The sequence below is a fragment of the Enhydra lutris genome, unplaced genomic scaffold (genome assembly GCF_002288905.1).
Source record: "Enhydra lutris kenyoni isolate GAN:26980312 unplaced genomic scaffold, ASM228890v2 scaffoldscaffold4, whole genome shotgun sequence".
NCBI lineage: Eukaryota > Metazoa > Chordata > Mammalia > Carnivora > Mustelidae > Enhydra > Enhydra lutris.
The window spans coordinates 18,453,765-18,474,583 of NW_019154088.1; the positions used below are offsets into that span (position 1 = coordinate 18,453,765).

General features: G+C 35.8%; 1 protein-coding gene across 1 annotated transcript in view; it reads right to left on the reverse strand.

Moving 5' to 3' along the window:
* Nucleotides 1-3,520: 3,520 nt before the first annotated feature.
* LOC111158565 (transient receptor potential cation channel subfamily M member 7) overlaps nucleotides 3,521-20,819 on the reverse strand; it is a 116,549-nt gene continuing 99,250 nt past the window's right edge. Inside the window, exons 32-39 of the mRNA XM_022520679.1 lie at nucleotides 19,131-19,181; nucleotides 18,984-19,049; nucleotides 18,156-18,439; nucleotides 17,936-18,018; nucleotides 17,445-17,650; nucleotides 13,040-13,091; nucleotides 12,830-12,936; nucleotides 3,521-5,005 (exon numbers count right to left, since the gene is read on the reverse strand). Of these exons, the coding sequence (XP_022376387.1) occupies nucleotides 4,875-5,005; nucleotides 12,830-12,936; nucleotides 13,040-13,091; nucleotides 17,445-17,650; nucleotides 17,936-18,018; nucleotides 18,156-18,439; nucleotides 18,984-19,049; nucleotides 19,131-19,181 (980 nt within the window). The 3' untranslated portion in view covers nucleotides 3,521-4,874. The remainder of the gene's footprint in view (nucleotides 5,006-12,829; nucleotides 12,937-13,039; nucleotides 13,092-17,444; nucleotides 17,651-17,935; nucleotides 18,019-18,155; nucleotides 18,440-18,983; nucleotides 19,050-19,130; nucleotides 19,182-20,819) is intronic.

Here is a 20,819-nt window from a genome sequence, read left to right on the forward strand (position 1 = left end):
ACCTAATTAATGCCCATCAAAAAGTGTGTACTTCCTGCGTTTCCTAATGGAAGTATACACTACCACTGATGACACATTCTTGACAAAAAATCAATCTTGAATTTGACCAAACCTCTAAACCTAACAGTTCACGGCATATTCAAGAAACAGAAACATGTAAATGGCACCTAAGGGAAATAATCAGCAAAACCCTGAATGTGGGAAACTTCTTAGAACAAACAATTGGGTTCTTGAAAAAATAAACTAGGTGGTGGTGGGCGGGGGAGATGGCAAGAGAAGCCTATATATTAAAATTTTAAAGACAAATCAAGCAACTGCAATGTGTAATAAATCTCAGGTGGGTCCTGATTGAAACAAATTGTAAAAAAAAATTTTTTTTTTGAGAATGACACTTTCTGGTACTAAGGAACTTAATTTTTTAGGTGTAAATATATCATAGTTCTCATATTTTAGAAACACACACTAAGGCATTTATAATTAAAATGGGAGAGGGGCCCCTGGGCGGCTCAGTGGGTTAAAGCCACTGCCTTTGACTTGGGTTGTGATCTCAGGGTCCTGGGACTGAGCCCCGCATCGGGCTCTCGGCTCCGTGGGGAGCCTGCTTCCTCCTCTCTCTCTCTCTGCCTGCCTCTCTGCCTACTTGTGATCTCTGCCAAATAAAAACATAAAATCTTCAAAAAAAAAATAGTTTTCCTCATATTTAAAAAAAAAAAGGAAGAGAAGTTCCGCTGATGGAGACTACATAGAAATCCCAAGAACAGAACAGTAAAGGAGAGGGCTACGTGTGCGGTGGGGCAGCACATGACAGCACGCAGTTTTGACTGGTGCTCTTCATTGTGGACTGGAGCATGCAGCTTTTCTGAAGAATAACCATGTGCTTTCCCTCCCTGCTTCCTGCCCATGACCACTAAGGCATTATCATGGACCCCAGTCAGAAACTCCAATTTGAGCAATTTCCAAAGAGAAGAAAAACATATTTCAGAGAGGTTCAAAACAACAGCTTGGGATTTTACCTAAGGAAAAGCTCACAGATGGTCTAATATTGGAAGTATTCTGTGGTACTTCTTCAACACATATTTATTGACCATCTATAGTCTATGACACACATGCCAGCAAGTCACTAAGGGAAATACAAAAATAAGTAAGACAGCTATCAGCTGGTAACACAGACCAAGTTTTCAGAGACAGAGTGGTTGAGAGGCTTCACTCCAGTACGTAATTACTAAGTATTACATTAACAGTGCTAGTTGTGACAGATCTGAGGGGCCAGCTTCCTCAAATACAGATACCTTGTGTGAAACCTAGCTAGGAAACAATGAGAGCAGATCCGGTAAGTAAGGAGGATCACAAAAACCCCTGCCTGTAGATTTATTCTTTCCTGCAAGTAATTACTTGATCTGAGTGATAAATGGCTATTTATTGGCTACTCTTGCCTTGATTGTCCACTTAAACACAAAAGACTATATATCACTATGATCTAACTTCCTCAAGACAATGTTTGGTATTGCAGAAAAACATTTTTAAAAAGTTTCTTCTAGGGGCGCCTGGGTGGCTCAGTGGGTTAAGCCGCTGCCTTCGGCTCGGGTCGTGGTCTCAGGGTCCTGGGATCGAGCCCCGCATCGGGCTCTCTGCTCAGCAGGGAGCCTGCTTCCTCCTCTCTCTCTGCCTGCCTCTCTGACTGCTTGTGATCTCTCTCTGTCAAATAAATTAAAAAAAAAAAAAAAAAGTTTCTTCTAAATGCTGTGCCTGGGACGCCTGGGTGGCTCAGTTGGTTAAGCGGCTGCCTTCGGCTCAGGTCATGATCCCAGCGTTCTGGGATCGAGTCCCACATCGGGCTCCTTGCTCAGCAGGGAGCCTGCTTCTCCCTCTGCCTCTGCCTGCCATTCTGTCTGCCTGTGCTTGCTCTCTCTCCCTCTCTCTCTCTGACAAATAAATAAATAAATAATCTTAAAAAAAAAAAAAAAAAGAATATTAAAAAAAAAAAAAAAAAATAAATGCTGTGCCTATCACAAATCATGTACTATGTAAGGTGTTGGGTGCTATAGTAGTGAAAAATTTGAAGGGTTCTTTCCACTGTGAAGTGTATAATCTAATGGGGTAAAAAGAGATGTAACTATAAAACAACACAGTTCAATTTAAGAATGGGAAATGAGGGTAATTTTTATATTTTTCTTTACACTTTAGAATCTTTACCTTATGTTCCAATATAACCAACCATGCATTACTTTTAAAATGATGATGGCTCATATGTAACCAGGCTGATGAAGGCATATTATCAAAGAACATCTGCAATGTTTTAAGAAGTAATTTGGTAAAGAGATGGAGCTTTGTTCTCAGTAGTAAGAACCTGAGAAAAAAATGTTTAAGAAATTAAGCAAATGACACTTTTGGACCAGAGTAATAATGATGAAATTCAGGAATCTAAAGAAAGATCACACTTCTTTGGAATGAGAAATAGAGTTTTCTAGAAAACTGTTACTCTCCAGAATTAGCAAAGAGAAGTTATGGAGTAGATTTATAAAAGAAAGCAGGAACTGGTACAGAAATAATTCATCATCATGCTTGAAAAGTCAACATAACATGAGGCTCAGAAGCGTACAAAAAAGCAAGTCTTCCTGGGTTTGAATCCTAGTGCTGCTACATACTAATTATAAGAATCTTAGGAAAGTTACTTTACCTAATGCTTTTATTTTCTAATTTCATGATAATATAATAGCTATTTCATAAGACTATTTTAAGGATTTAATGGGTAAACATATGTAAAGTACTTAGAATTAATGCCTGGCATATATTAAGTACTACATAAATGTTCACTACTATTATTATCTGGTGAGAATAATCAACATAAAATTAAACATAGTGATAACCCATATCTCTATGTCTGACATAACAAGAAACAGATTTTTAAAAGGTTGGGGGGGGGCGCCTGGGTAGTTCAGTTGGTTGAACATCTGACTCTTTTTTCTTTTTTTTTTTTTTAAGATTTTATTTATTTATTTGACAGACAGAGATCACAAGTAGGCAGAGAGGCAGGCAGAGAGAGAGAGGAAGGGAAGCAGGCTCCCTGCTGAGCAGAAAGCCCGATTCGGGGCTCGATCCCAGGACCCTGAGACCATGACCTGAGCCAAAGGCAGAGGCTTTAACCCACTGAGCCACCCAGGTGCCCCTAAACATCTGACTCTTGATTTCTGCTCAGGTCATGATCTCGGGGTCATGGTATCAAGCCCCACATCGAGCTCCATGCTCAGTGGGGAGTTTGCATGAGATTCTCTCCGTCTAACCCTCCCCTGGCTTGCACATGCTTGATCTCTCTCTCTTTAAAAATAAATCTTTAAAAAAAGAGAGAAACAGTAGGAAACAAGACCACTCTGAACAATATACAGGACAGGAAGTGAAAAAGCTTAAGTGTACAAAATGGTTCATTTAAAAAAACTGATACTCTGAAAATAAAAAAACCAAGACACTCTGAAAACAAGACAATTTTTCAGAATGATTAAACTCACTAAACATCTGTAAACAAGAATAAATTTATTTAATTTCTTTTAAAGATTTTATGATATACAAAATGTATATAGTATAATATCTTTAATACACTTTTTCTTCCCCCCCCCTTTAATATTAAACACTATTTAAACAGCTTATCTCTTCTTGCCTTGTCTGTATCTATGAGATACACTACTGAATACAAGTAAGATTTACACTGCTCCTTCCTAAATAAAAATTGAAATTAGTACCTAGGAAACAAACAAAAAGAAAAAAAAAGCATAAAACTTTAGTCAGATGAAAGCTTTTCTTGTTGTTGAGTATTCAACAATATCTGGGACAGTTAAATTACATTTTATTTGCACAAAGTTACATTGCAATCTCCCGATATCACATAATGATAATCCAACTCAATTTCTTAAGTAAGTACCACAAACAATACTCATGTTCAGATGTTCCTACACAATTTTAAATATATGCAAGAATTTATGTTTACATTCTGATTTGATATACTGGTCAATAAAATCTTTGGAGAAGTATGTAGCTTCCAGGTTGTCACTAAAAATAGACATAGGAAAAAAGCACTTGAACTTTTTACAAGGTAACTTCTCTTCAACAGTGAGTTAGGTTTCTTTCTGATATATTTAGATTATACCAGTCTACCATGGCTTTCTTCTACTTAAAAAGGACTTGATAAAACAATGTTAAAAAAAAAAAACAAAAAAACCCACTAATACTTCTGCACAATTTGGGCTCTATTTAACAAAAAAACTGCCTCCATCTTTAAATATGGAGCCTAATCCTGATTCATAAAAGTCCCTCTTAGAAAATGGTTTTCAGCTCAGGGTTCTTATATCCCTATGGATCTAGAATAGTAAGTCATCTCCTTTCCCATGACCAATAAGCATCTAGCTGGGAACTAGTGACATCACCACTGAACACACTAAAACACGCTGAGGAAGACGTCTTGCCATTTAACCAAAAGGCTGGGTGATTTCTTCATTTCACTAGCTGAATGGCAGTAAACCAGCTGCCAAGAAAATCTGCACAGACACTTAACTTTGGTTAATGGTATTGCACCGCATGACAGAGGGTATCACCCTCATCAGAACGAAGTCAAATGAATCTTCTGCTAAAAAGAGCCCTTTAAAAAGTTATAAATACTAATTTTCCTTTACCTTAAAAATTTAACAGCTGCCAGCTGTATCCTATAGGGAGTTCCTGACTAACAACTTTAATCAGGTCAAAAGAATATTGACCTTTTAACTGTGCCTGAATTAGTACGTTCATTTGCATACATTTTTCTCTATTACTCAACAATTTCCTCCTGAAGGAAAAATGACAAGGTAACATTTCTGTGAGGTGTAGGCAAAACCAATGATTCAGTAATATTATAACATCAGACGAATAGAATTAGTTGATTCTGATTCTTTGGTGGAATTTCCAGGCTGAAGAGTCAAATCTGAAGGCTCATCCTGAGGAAACAGAATTTTATCAGGTGTATAGTCATTCCTCTTCAGATCTATATTCACACCCATAACAACAAAAAAAAAAGATAAAAGAGTCAGTATTTCACAGAAATGAAAAATTAACATTTTCTAAATCAATTTTCCTCTAAATGTGCCACAGATCTATACTCTAGCAGGTTGTTTTAAATCCAAAAGTCACAAAATTTACACACATAAAAATGAATTCATTCAACAAATAAGTATTATGTTCTGACCATGATTCATTAACTTATGTAAGAGTGGAAACACAGTAATAAGCAAGGCAGACAAGGTCCTTGCTCTCATGGAGCTTATATTCTTGTGGCTGAAGAGAAACAAAAAAATAACAGAATTGTGTAATAATAAGGGCTCTGAAGGAAACAGTATGATGAGGGCCAGAGAGAAGATGGTATACGCTGATTCTTTTAAGGTTAGGCAGAAGAGGCACAGGAGGTTGTATCTGAGCGAAGACCCGAATATTGAGAAATGACTCAAAGCTCTAGGAAGTGTGTTCTAGGTAGCGGGAAGATTAACTGCAGACTGTAAAAAGGAAATGGACTTGGTGTTTCCTAAAAATAGCAAGAAGACAGCATGCGCAAATGCAGTAACTAAGGGGAAGACTAGTAGAAAATGGGGTCAAGCAGAAGTTACTGGCCAAGGGTTATCAAAATATAGTAAGTGAGCCAAATCTCACCGGCTGCCCTTTTTTTTTTAAACTTTTTAAAATTAACATATAATGTATTATTTGTTTCAGGGGTACAGGTCTGTGATTCATCAGTCTTACACAATTCACAGCACTCACCATAGCACACACCCTCCCCAATGTCCATCATGTAAACAGTTTTATTGGAATGAGCCATGCTTATTTGTTTAGACTGCCTTTGTCTATTTCTGCACCACCACGGTAGAGCCAGGGAGCTGTGACATAGGCCATATGGCCCACAAACCCTAAAATATTTTACTACTTTGCCTTTTACAGCAAAGTTGTTGACCCCAGATCTATAGGATGCTAGCTATGGTAAGGTATGAAGCTGACGGTATTAAATAGTGTTGAAGGAGGAACATAATCAAATTTAAGTGACTATTCTGTCTTGTGAAGTCTTGTTAAGGGCATTTGGTAAGAACACAGGAAACGAATGGTGGCAATTAGGATTAAGAGAAATGGATGAATTCTAGAAAGACTTCATTCAGAAAAAGAGTAGACAGAATTTGACAGACTGGCTATGAAAGGTGAGAGAAGAAAAACCAATTAGCTTTTAAGTTTTGAGCCTGAGCAACTGGGTAAACAATGAGATAGGGAAGTGTAGGGGTGGGAAATGAGTCCAGAGTTCTGCAATGGACGTACTACTTATAAAGATGCTGTAAGGTATCCCAGTAGAGATGTAGGAAACTGAATACAGAAACAGGAGCTCAGGAAAGACAGTATGTCTTCAGTTAAGTTTGATATTATCAGTATTTGGATTATATTTATAGCTATGGGATAGGATGAAATCATTTTGGGAGTTATAGACAATGGCTGCAGAATTGGAAAACAATGCAATAATAACAAATTTAACTTAAAACTAACCACAGTCCTACATATATCCATATACTTCTTTATCTCTACATAAAATAGAACTGGCACTCAGAATATGAACTCTTTGAGTGATAGCCTGTATTCAATATCCAAATACATACTTGCTACATTATACGAGTAAGTTTTGATAAATTTTTAATTCCAAGACTGTGTCACTATGGTCTTAGGGAATGCAAATTAATTTATAGCTATATCGTACACCAAGAACAATGGAGAGAAGCCCAATTATAATTCAAGTCCTGAAAATGTTAACTTATGGTGTAACCATGGACAAATCATGTGACTTCTAATGATATGTTCTGGATAACAGCAGATTTTGACTGGATTGCTTTTAAGGTCTCTTTCAAGCTATAAAATACCGATTATAATAATTTAAAAAATAGATATACTATATTTAAAATAACATTGGCTCCAAATGACACATAATTTATACACCATTTTAAGTAATATAATTTATTATATAATAACCAAATAAAAATTGTATCTGGGCTGCCTATTAAATTCACCACTGTTATGTTCTAGTTTTGGCTAAAATGGACTAAGCACATTGAATTTTATCTTTTCCACATAGTACAAGTTAAAACCCTTCACATAAACATAAGGCACTATCTGAGACTCCTGAAAAGAGTGAGCAAACACATGGAGGAAGGGGATCAAAACTTGAAGATTACCTCGATTAGTGGTGAGTGTTTTGGGGTTTTTTCCCCCTCTCTTATTTCCAGGCTTAGAATTACATACAGCTTAATCTCAGAAATGTACAGTGAGCATGGACAGAAAAAACTCTAGAATTTCCTGGCCAGAGATCAGGAAGGAGGACTCTGTGGAATGGAGAATCTTGAGGGAAATGCCCTCTTTCTTATTTTTCTCTTTTTGCTCCTCTGGATGTTACATAAGACAACCCCCAGTCATGGAGAGGGACTCAGGGTGGTGGCAGCTGAGCAAGTACCTGTAATTCCAAGATAAAAACCCTTCCCTGGGACCACAAGAACTAAAAATCACTATCTTTATGATTTAAAAAGTTTCTCTTTTTCCTTGACACTTAGTATCAGAAATGGACTCAGCTGAAGGAAATGTGCGACAATATAGGGAGGCCACAATCCTGGCTTTCTAATCAGAGTACCTGCTCTGTCCCTGGCCCCTCTACCCTGCCCAAAAAGAGGCCCTTCAGAATCACAAAGTATGGAAGAAATCATGGAATGGAAGAAAATGGAGAGGGGCACTCTAAATTTGTGTAAGAAATCCCAAGTTCACCCTCCAATGGCACACATTTGGAAAGATAGCACAGGAGAGGCTTTGAGGACTAAACTATGGTGCAAACCTCCAGTCAGTTCCTAGACTTGACCATGTCTGTTTACAGTGAAAGAAATCAGAGTAATACTGCAAAAGCTTTGAAAACCAAACTGACATTGGAATCACATATACAAAAGGTAGAAGGGGATTGTAAACTGAGCTTAACTGAGCTGTCTACTAACATAAACAAAAAAAATCAACACTCTTTAGAGTATTTTTAATATGACCCAGAATCTCATAATTTCAAAATATCCAGCTAAAATTATTGGAGATACAAAGAACTAGAAATATATCAAAGAATCTCAAAAAAGACAAGACATGCCAACCTCAAGATTACTGAGATGGAACGATTAAAGACTAAACCAGCTACTATAACCACACTCCATGACACAGGGCAAACAGACCTAAGAAGAATAGAAAAACAAGTTTTCAGCAGAGAAATATCAGTTTAAAAGGAACCAAAAGGAAGTTATAGGGCTGGAAAATATAACCAAAACAACAAATCCAGTGCACGGGTAGGAGAATCAAGAAATGAAGAATAAGGAAAGAGTCCATGAACTTGATACATCAATCGAAATTATCCAATCTAAACAATAGATAAAAAATAATTTTTAAGGAAAAAAATCAGAGACTCAAGTCCCTGCGAAACAATATCAAAAAGTCTAGTATTCTTATGGGAGCTCCAGAAAGAGATGAAAAGAGACTGATGCAGAACAAATATTTGAAGAAGAGCTAAAAACTCCCCAAATTTGATCAAAATCATAAATTTGTGAATTTAAGAAGCTAAGTAAACCTGAATCAAGATAAACTCAGACAAAGCTATAACTATATGTATCAGAATCAAACCACTAAAAATCCAAATTTTGAAAGGAGCTAGATTATAATGACACATCACATATAGGGAAAGAACAATTCAAACGACTGTGCAATTTTCATCAGAGGTAGCACAGGCCAGAGACAGAACATTTTCTAAGCCCTGAAAGAAAATAGTATCAACCTAAAATTCTAGATCCAGTAAAAATACCCTTCATGAACAAAAGCAAAACACACATATTCTTGTTAGGAAAAACTAAGAGCAAAACTAAACATAGAGATAAAACAGAATACTGAAACAGAAAAGAGGAGCGGAAACAAACAAAAAAAACAAAGGCGTCAATCAGAAAACAAGAAAACCTAAATCTAACCACATCGATAATTACATTAAATGTAAAAAGTCTGAAATGCCAGTTAAAAATGGAAACCATAAACTTAAAAAACAAATTAAACCTAAGGCCCAACTATATGCTTGGATCCCACATTTTTTCTTTTAAAGAAACCCACTTTAAAAACAATTAATATATACAGGTAAACAGAATGGGAAAATATACTTGATAAAAGCATTTATCAAAAAATAGATGGAGTAGCTATGTTAATATTAGACAAAGTAGACTTCTCAGAACAAGGAAAATTACCATGGCATTCTATAATGATAAAAAGAATCAATTCACGAAGAAGACATAACAACTACAAATGTGTATGTACCTAAGGACAAAACTTCGAAACACATGAAGAAAAAACTGACGAACTGAAAGGCAACATAGACAAATCCATAACTGTACTTTCAAGACCTCCTTTCTAAGTAATCAACAGAACAAGGGGACAAAACATCAAGGATATCAGAAAACCTGAACATTATAAAAAACTTTCCATAATTAACATTTATAGAACATTCCATCAACATTATAATATTCTCTTCAAGTGGATATGTAACATTCACAGAGAAACTATTTTAAGGTTAAAAAAAACTGTCAAAATTGAAATCATACAAAAGCATGCTCTCATAATGGAATTAAACAAAAAAAAAAAGTCAATAACAGAAAGCTATCTGGAAAATTAACATATATTTGAGAGCTAAGAAAAACATTTCTAAATAGTCCCTAGGTCAGAAAATAAGGTCAAGAAAAATAAGAAACATTTTATTTTATTTATTATTTTTTATTTTTTTAATAAGAAATATTTTAAATAAAACCAAAAATAAAACATACCAAAATTTATGGGATGCAGTCAGTATAATGCTTAAAGACAAATTTATAGCAGTAAATGTTTTCTTAGAAAAGGTCTCAAATCCCCCATTGATACAAATGTAGTAATCTGAAGGGGCACGTGCACCCCAATGGTTATAGCAGCAACGTCCACAATAGCCAAACTATGGAAAGAGACCAGATGTCCATCAAAAGATGAATGGATAAAGATGATGTACACACACACACACACACACACACACACACAGGAATAGTAGGCAGTCATCAAAAAATGAAATCTTGCCATTTACATCAACATCGACAGAATTAGAGGGTATTATGCTAAAGGAAATAAGTCAATCAGAGAAAGATAATTATCATATGATCTCACTGATACGTGGAATTTGAGAAACAAGGCAGATGATCATAGGGGAAGAGAGGGAGAAAATGAAACAGATGAAACCAGAGAAGGAGACAAACCATAAGAGACTCAAAAACTCAAAAACAAAAACTGAGGGTTTCTGGACTGGAGGAGGGTGGAGGGATGGGGTGGCTGGGTGATAGACACTGGGGAGGGTATGTGTTGTGGCGAGCACTGTGTATTGTGTAAGACTGATGATACATACACCTGTAACCCTGAAACAAATAATACATTATGTCAATAAAAATAAATAAAATTTTTAAAAAAAGGTCTCAGGGTGCCTGAGTGGCTCAGTCGTTAAGCGTCTGCCTTCAGCTCGGGTCATCATCCCAGGGTCCTGAGATGGAGCTGTGCGTCAGGTTTCCTGCTCAAGAGGAAACCTGTTTCTCCCTCTCCCACTTCCCCTGCTTGTATTCCCCCTCTTGCTGTCTCTCTCTGTCAAATGAATAAATAAAATCTTTTAAAAAATAAAAAATAAATAAAAAACAAAGAAGGTCTTAAATCAATAATCTAAGCTTTTCTCCTTAACAAATGAGAGAAAGAACAAACTAGATGAAAGCCAGCAGAAAAACAGAAATAATAAAGAGAATAAATCAGTAAAATTGAAAACAGAAAGTAAAGTAAAACAATGAAAAGTTTGTTCTTTCAAAGTATCAATAAAAATGACACTGTAACCAGAATAACCAAGAAACAAAAAAGACAAATTACCATAATAACAGAGAGGATTCAAGAGACCCCAAACATTAAAAATATAAGATTAGTATATAAATAATCCTATGCCCATAAATTTGACAATTTAAATAAGCCAATTCCTTAAAAGACACAAACTACTAAAACTCACTAAAAAAAAAAATGGATAACCCCAATAGTCATATATCTGCCTAAAAAATTAAACTTATTTAAAACAATCTGACAAAGAACTTTACAGTGAGATGGCTTCACCAGACAATTCTATCAAACATTTAAAAGGGGGAGAGTATCCATTCTAAACAATCTACTCCCCACAACAAAAGAAGTATGAAAACTTCTAACTTCTTTTTAAGGTCAGTATTATTCTGATACCAAAAGATAGTACAAGGTAAAAGAAACATAGAAGAATATTATTTATGCACACAGATGAAAAAGCCTCAACAAAATATGAGCAAACAGATTTCAACAATACATAAAAAAGGATAATATATTATGACAAAGCAGTTTGTCCTGAATGACTGGTTCAACATTTCAAAAATCAATGCAATACAACATAATAGTAACCTATTAAAGAAAAAAACAAATGACCATATAAATAGACGTCAAAAAACAAAAAACAAAAACAAAAACAAAACCCTGACAAAATTAAACACCATTCAGGATAAGCATTTTCAAGAAACAAGTAGAAGAAAATTTTCTCAACCTCATGAAGTACATCTACAAAACCCTTATAAGCTAACATCATGTTAATGATGGAGGACTGAACACTTTCCCTTTAAGACTGGGAACAAAGCAGAGTCTACGTTCACTATTCCTATTCAACACTGTACTAGAATTCCTTGCCAGTGCAAAAAGTCAAGAAAAAGAAAAAAAAAGGTATGTAGGTTGGAAAGGAAGTAATTTAACTGTCTCTACTATCTACACAGAAAATTTCAGGGAGTTTATAAAACAAAACAAAAACAACTCTTAGAATTAAGTGAGTTTAGAAAGGTTGCAGGATACAAGTCAATAAACAAACAAACATAAAAATTAATGGTATTTCTTGTATACTCATAATGAACAAGTAAGAAGTTAAAAAACATACCATTTACATGCTTACTATATATATGCCTGGCACTGTTCTAAATACTTCAAAAATATCAACTCATTTAATCCTCAAATAAATAAGCAAACAAAACTACACCTCTATAATGTAGGTATTTTCTGGAGCCATGCAGTCTGGTTCTAACTACTGCATTATTGGTCATAATGACAGGGACTTTAAAAAATACAACACAAGGCTGAGTCCCAGAGACCTATAATTTTTAAGAAGTTCCACAAGGATGCTGATGCACACCACAGGGTGAGAACCACAGGTTTGTACTCTTAGATTCAATCATAATTTATAATTATTTAAATATAAAAAAATACAATCCTGAGAGAATATATCTGTTCCTGCTTCATAGACTACTCTTTCTCCAACTCTGCCAGGCTAATTTAGCCTTCAATTTTAGGCAATCTGTCAGTTCCCCAGGTAGGATTCCCCAACCTCTTAAGTTTGTGTTAAGTGATTTGCTTACCTGTTCTAGTTTTTCTGTTTGGCATTTATACAGTCCTATAACTCCCTGTTAATCCTGTCAGTATTAAAGATTTGACTAAATTCCATAGAGGGCATTTGTCTGGTTCACTACTGTATTGTCAACATCTAGTACAATTCTTGGCATCCAACAGACACATAATCAATATGTATTAAATCAATGAACTTTGTATTTTTATAAGCAATTAAAGAAAGCATAGATCCATTTGTTAAATAATGTGTATTTGTGCCCTTGGTCTTATGAAGTATAGTAGTAACCAAATTTCCTAACAACTTATAAATTAGACTGGTTAAGAAAATGTTTACCTGGAAGTTTCAGCTTTCTACAACAAGAATTACAGTGATGTTTTGCTCTGAAATTTTTTATTGCATCTTCACCTAGATTTGCTGGGCCAAAAACCATATCACAGGATCTGCAGAATCAGTAGTTTAAAAAAAAAAAAAAAAAGGCAGTTGAAGCAAACAAATGTAGAATTTGAAATTATAAAGTATCTTAATGAAATTAAAATTTATTACCTCTTTTCTTCTGCTTTAATCACAGATGGATCAGTCAAATTTTCACCCACACCTTGATATGTATATATATATAAAAAAAGACAATTTATATGATTGATATAAACACTGACATTTGCATAATGAAAAGTCATGAGATTTTACAGCATCAAACATATATGATGTTAAACTATTCAAGCCTGTAGTTTTTCTCTCTTGTTATTTCATAATCTGACTTATGACCTTAACATTGTACCAAAGACAAACAGCTCCTACACCAGGAATAGAGTTAATTGTCAGAGTTGGTCAATGGCACTTGCTTGTGATGCAAACAGGGACAAAGTTGCAAATAAACATCTACTTATGTTAAAAAAAAGGTCTACATGATCTCGAGACCCCACCTTTTTAAAGAGTTATTTATTTAAGAGAGAGAGAGAGCAAGCAAATGCAAGCAGAGGGAGGGGGAGAGGAAGAGAATCCTCAGGCAGACTCCTCACCGAGCACAGAGCTGGATGCAGGGCTCAATCTCATGACCTGAGCTGAAATCAAGAGTCGGATTCTTAACCGAGTCACCCAGGTGCCCCATCCCTTTTTTCAACTTAGTTAGCAAAGAACAATTAGGTAATTTATAGACCATTTAAAAAGTGTTTTTGATATATTTAAAACTCATACATTAACTCATGAATATATCTTCTTGCAAGATTCAGGTTACATGAAGAATAAGATTGCAAACATCTTCCTTTACCTTCATCCTTTCCCAGCGGTATTAAAAGTGTAGTTAAATATTTTCAGTTTCTCTTATCTACTTATTCATATAAATAAAGACTATGTACTGTCCTACTACTTATCAGATTGGCAAAGATTAAGAATATTCAATACTGAGGGGCATCTGGGTAGTGCAGTCAGTTAAGCATCCAGCTCTTGGTTTTAGCTTAGGTCCTGATCTCAGGATTGTGAGATCGAGCTCCCAGCCCGTTGGCTCCGTGCTCAGTGCAGAGCCTGCTTGACTCTCTCCTCCTCCCACTACCCTTCCTCTCTGCTCGCGCTCTCTCTCTCTCTCTCTCTCAAATAAAATAAATAAATAAATCCTTAAAAAAAAAAAAGTCGTCTGTGGAGAAACGGGCACTCACATAAAGTCTTACATATGAATTCTAGTGCTCTTACCCTTTTAGAAAAGTAACTCAGCAGCAGCTATTAAAATTGCACTTATCTAGTGGCACCTGGATGGCTCAGTTGGTTAGCCGTCTGCTTTTGGCTCAAGTCATGATCTCAGGCTCCTGGGACTGAGTCCTGCATCAGGCTCCCTGTTCAGCAGGGAGTCTGCTTCTCCCTCTACCCTAGCCCCCTGCTCGTGTTCTCTCTCTCAAAAATAAATATTTTTTAAAAATTGCACTCAACTCTTCTTACTAAGCCAATTCAAGAATCTACGTCATGGAAATAAAAGTAGTAGTCCATGAGTATGCTTGTTGCAGCACTGTTTGTAGTAGCAAAAAAAAGAAACAAAAAAAAGAGTTAATCATGTCACTCCTCTATATTATAAGCTATGCAGATATTAAAAGGAATAACTTAGATTTATCAGTAATGACCCAAAAGATGCCCATGATATACTGTTAGGAAAAAAACAAGTGAAATACACACACAGACACACACACACAGCATCATCCTAGTTGGAGGAAAATCACAACACAAAACAAAATGATTTAAAAATAAGGAAGAAAGGAGTTCCTGGGTAGCTCAGTCAGAAGTGTCCAACTCTTGATTTCAGCTCAGGTCACGATCTCAGGGTCGTGAGATTGAGCCCTGAGTTGGGCTTCACACTATGGAGCCTGCTGAAGATCCTTTCTCTCCCTCTGCCCCTCCCCACTTGCGCTCTCTCTTAAGAAAAAGACAAAAAAAAGGTAAGGAAAAAAAAAAAAGCCTCTGTGTATTTGTCTTCACAGAGGTAGAGAAAACAGTAAAGATGGAAAACTGTTCTTTACATATTTCTATAGTGCTTAACTTGTCTGTAGTAACTGTGTCAAATATTCCTAAGAAAAATGGCTCCAGGAACATATTAATGATGTAAAGAACAGCACAACTACTTTGCTTATTGAAAAGAACTTCCATCGTTTTATTTATTCAAAGTAAGCTCTACGCTCAACATGGGGCCTGAACTCATGATGCCGTGATCAAGAGTTGCCAAGTCCTAGGGCGCCTGGGTGGCTAAGTTGGTTAAGTGTCTGTCTTCAGGTCATGATCTTGGGGGTCTGGGATGGAGCTCTGCGTTGGGCTCCCTGCTTCCATTGCCTTCTGCCCCTTCCCCACTTGTATACACACTCTCTCTCAAATTAATAAATAAAATCTTAAAAAAAAAAAAAAAAAGAGTTCCAAGTCCTACTAAATGACCCAGCCTGGCACACTAAACTCTTATCTTTCAAATTAACTGTTTCAGACAAAATCAGTTTGGCTTTACCACCTATGCATGTTTGAAGATAATTAAATGATACTTATTTAAGAATAAACTTTAAGGGGCGCCTGGGTGGCTCAGTGGGTTAAAGCCTCTGCCTTCAGCTAGGGTCGTGATCCCAGGGTCCTGGGATCAAGCCCCTCATCGGGCTCTCTGCTCAGTGGCGAGCCTGCTTCCTCCTCTCTCTCTGCCTGCCTCTCTGCCTACTTGTGATCTCTGTCAAATAAATAAAATCTTAAAAAAAAAAAAAAGAATAAACTTGAAGATCCTTTTTACTTAACTGGATTGACCCATCTAATAATATATACCAGTTGTCACTATATATACTACTAAATCATTTATATAAAATGGTGAACTACTAAAAAAAGGATAGTTATTTTTACACAGATTTTCTTTCTTGAGCTCGAACCAATGCCATTTGCTTTTCAACACAATCCTTGATATTTGTGACTTATGTCTATAATAAAAAAGCCATCAAGTGATAAACATTCTAAATAATCATCTTTGTGATTCTGAGATCTGGTCTGTGTTGACATTTGAAATTAAGGCTGTTCTTTAAGGAAAAACAATTATGGAAGCTATCATGTGAAAGTACCACTCAGGCAGAGTTGGCAAATTACTCATAAAATTTTACTTTCCTTTGACCCTGCTGTGAAGCTTCAGACATTACTGTAAGCAAATTGGCCCTCTCCAAGCCACAATTTGTTTTTTCCCCCCTTTTACCTGCAGAAACGGTTATGACCACTTTTTCCTTATTTGTATACACGCTTTACTCAAGAAGTAGTATTTACTCAGAAGCCATTCACCACCTCTTGAATCTCAGCTATCCTTATCACCTGGACTGTAAAATGCAGAGGAAGAGATCTGCACCAGTTCTGGACCTAGTCCTAAGAGTTACTGCCTTCTCTCTGGAGGAAGCTAGCTGCTATGTAAAAGTCTAACTACCTGAAACTACCATGCTGTAAGAAAGTCCCCAGTTAAATAGCCATGGGGAGAGATCACATGGTGGAGAACTGAGGGATTCAGATGTCAGTGAACAGAAACCTCAGACATTTGACTCCAGCAAGCTGTCCATGCTTAGCCTCTAACCATTCAAACCCTCTGAGAAGACAGCAGAGATGAGCTATTCTCACTATGTCCCATCCAAATTCCTGAACCAAAGAACTGTAATAAAATAAAATGGTTGTTTTAATCCATTAAGTATTTAGGTAGTTTAAGTCACAATAATATATAACATAAACATCAGGAACAACAGATACACTTGTTACTGTTTCAAAAAAGTCTTTATAATTTTTTTTAAAGATTTTATTTATTTATTTGACAGAGATCACAAGTAGGCAGAGAGGCAGGCAGAGAGAAGGAAGCAGGCTCCCTGCTGAGCAGAGAGCCCGATGTGGGGCTCGATCCCAGGACCCTGAGACCATGACCTGAGCCGAAGGCAGAGGCTTTAACCCACTGAGCCACCCAGGCACTCCCTCTTTATAATTTTAAAAGACTGAAGCTACGGGGTGCCTGATTGGCTCAATTGGTTAAGCATCTGCCTTTGGCTCGGATCATGATCCCAGGATCCTGGGATCGAGCCCTACACCAGGCTCTCTGCTCAGCAGGGGAGCCTGTTTCTCCCTCTCCCTGCCATACCCCTTGTTTGTATTCTCTGTCAAATAAATAAAATCTTAAAAAAAAAATAAGAAAGAAAGACTGGGGCTACATACACATCTAAGAGTAGAACAGTGGATTGCGTATGTTTTTGCTTATCAAAACATCTGTATTACCTAAATAACAATTGAAATAACAAGATGCCACTATCCAGGGCCCTGATGGCTATATGCTATGGCTGTTACTTACTTTTTAGTAATAGCTTCGTTACTGATACATGGTTTTACCTATCTATAAGTTAGTGGATTTCTGTTTATCATTCATAACATACGACTAGTTGAGAATCTACTGTACAATTTCACTTTAGCAATACTTTAATAAATTTACCTTGTAAATCAAGTACTAGTAACTCCCCTCTTGTATATTCGTAAGTCCAGTGGCTAAAGGCTAGCATGATCTCTTCCAGTGTATTAGTTGGAATAATCTCATCACCATTATTATTGTTGTATTTTCTAAATTCTCCAGTCATACATTCTTCCACAGCAAACCACTGTCCTGCTGAATGGCAATACAGCAGGAAAACTTCAAGGAACCTTATGAAAAATAGTTAAATAGATTAGAAATTAATAGTTTTATAATTAATAAATTTCTAGCTATTTAAATTTAAGTAGCTTTAATTTAAACAATTTAAATAGCTGAATTTTTAACTATAACTATTTTAACTAACTACAGTTATTAATAGTTAAATAAATTAGAACAAAATTATAATTGAGCTTTAAAATGGGTAAATAATTAAATATTCAGCATTAATAATGAAGGTCAAAAAGAAGGCTACCCACATAAAACCAAAAGATGTTAAGAAATATTTCAAGATTTACCTTGGAGAATATGGTATGGATTTGGGTTTCATCTGGTTGAAGGCAAATGTGAGCTTCTGTGCTGCTCTCTGTTGTTGAATTTCCTACAGAACAACAACAACACACAAAAAAACACCTTGTTGAACACTGAAACTAAGATCTTATTTGGTTTAACAAACTTCAGAAGTGAAAAGATGAACCTCGAATAATGTTCCACTGTTACACATTCACTAGCACTTACTCTGAGACAGAGATGCAGAACTGTATCTTCTTTATAAATACTTGACCATGTGTTAACCACCTCAGGAAGAAAAGATTTGATAATATAAAGATGACCTGATTTGAGGATATCATGTTCTGACCAGGTACACTGTACTTTGACAGCTCTCCGTAAACCGCCTCCCATCTCCTCTTTACTTAAAAACTCTATTTTGGCACAGAGGCCGAGCTGTGACCAAGAAGACATGCTGTTATTCAGTATACTGGGTGAACTTTCTTCCAAGCGATATACTGTGACAGGCTCACCTGCAAGATGAATGGACACATTCTGAGGTCAAATTATGACTCTCTTAAAATGACAAAGTAGATAAAAATTAGCAGGTTATCTTTTTTAAGATTAAGGAACAGAAAGTGAACTGGACAAAGTTGTTTGTCATTTTATAAAGGCAAATTCTCAGAAATCAAGAATCTACTAATATCTCTAAAATTCATGTGTATTTAGTAATGATAAGCATTTTTGAAATTATGAACATTTTCAAGAAAAACTTTTTAAGAAAGCAACTGTTCCACAAACCCTGTGATGTCAAATTATCTATGCTTTCTTTACTAGACAATGGATTAAGACCCTTGCTGAATTAGAATACACTATTACTTCTGGATAAGCCAGAAACAGAGAAATCTAATAATTCTGATGACTGATACTTAACTCTTGCTAATTAAAATTTATATGTAATTGATACTTAATGTGACCCTTCCTTCTGTCACCACCCACGTTCTATACAATAGTTAAATATCACATTATTAATGAAAGGTTTATTTTCCCTTTCACTTCTTTACTTTTAGGATTTACCTCTTGGAGGCACAGGAGTAAATGGAATGCTCTGGGATAATCTCATCAGATTATTTCTTTCCACAGCTGCACAAAAATGAGAGAAAAATAATGAAATCCCTAAAAGCTCAAAATATTGTTAAGATTTTGTTTTTTAATAGTACTGACCTGAGTAGTAGTAATTTGTATCCATAACTGGTTTAAATGGAGAAGCGAGACCTAAAATGGCAAATAAACAAATGAAACCCTTTTAAAAGTACTAATGTGGCATAAATTTTTGCTTATTCTCTTATAATCATCCTAAGTTCCTTCATGTAAGCTCTTTTCTCAAAAACAGAAAAAAAAAGTAAAATATATTCATCACATGTTTGCTATATTACTCTTTTTTATTATGCCAGATTAGTCCTAACTGTGCACTGGGATACCTGAAAAGAAAAAAAGCATGTTTGATACTCTCCTGTCATAAACTGTATTCTTCCTATACTCCCCTGGTCAAAAAGAAAAATATCTTTTAGTTTTCAACCTTTAGGAGGTAGGGCCTATAGCCAAGAAACCAATTTAAGTGGGCTGACCATAAGAAGATGAACTCTGGAATATGAAACATACCCCAAAACCCCTGCTCCAAACTTAAATGTATTTGAGGACTTCACTTTTTAATCGTAATATGGAGAATGGAGAATAAACTGAATCTGCTATGTGTTAAGTTTTTAGCCTATAAATGAAAAAGAAAATACTGTCTTGCAAGAGAAGGAAGTCAACATTTTTAATACATGTAGTAACTATAAAATATACACATTATATATATAATATATACATATATATGGACTATAGCATATACACGTGTATATATGATGTATATACACTAATAGGACTTTAGAGGAGGGGTACCAAATGCCTCCTGCTTGAAAGAAGGTTGAAGAATGTCTCAGAAAAGAGAAGCACAAAACTAGTGTAGTTTGGAAGGCAGTGGTGTGGTCACGGCAACATTTGCAAAGGCATGGAATTGTTAAAGCACATGCTATACTTGAGAAACTGCAAGTTGTTTAGTATGACTAGAACAGCAGTTTTCAATACTAATTTTATATATAAATGTTATTTAATATATAAATTTATAATAAATACAAATCAGAATCACCTGTGGTGCTTTTTCAATGTGCACCTGCCCAGATATCACTCCAAAATATTCTAATTCTGTAGTTATGTGTTGGCATTAAGTGATTCTCCACAAGTACCTGGATATGTAACCAAGACTACAAATTAATAAGCAAGAGTACAGGCATACCTATAGGAAATAAAGCTACAGAATCAGGGAATACTTAATTGTTAGGAACCAAATATGCCATGTTAAGGAAGGAATGACAGGGAGGAAATGTAAAGCAGAAGAGATTCAGTCTGGTGGCAGCACAGAAGACAGAATGCAAGGGAACCTGACTGGCACAACTCTGAAAAACCTACAGTGATGGGTATTAAGGAGAGCACTGCATGGAGCACTGGGTGGTATACATAAACAATGACTCAGGGAAACTACATCAAAAACTAATGATGTACTGTATGGTGACCAATAGACCATAGTTAAAAAAAAGGAAAAAACCTACGTGGCACTATCTACTAAATGTGAACACATATATACCCTATAACCTATGAAGTCCATTCCCAGGTACATGCCCAACAGAAAATACATATGTTTACCAAACAACATGGACAAGAATGCTCACTATAGCACTATTCATAATAATCATACAGTGGAAGCTACTAAAATACCCTTCAAATAACAGAATGGATATACTCAATATACTCACACAAGGAAATACTATGTAGTAATGACAATGTACCAACTACCACTACACACAAAAATAC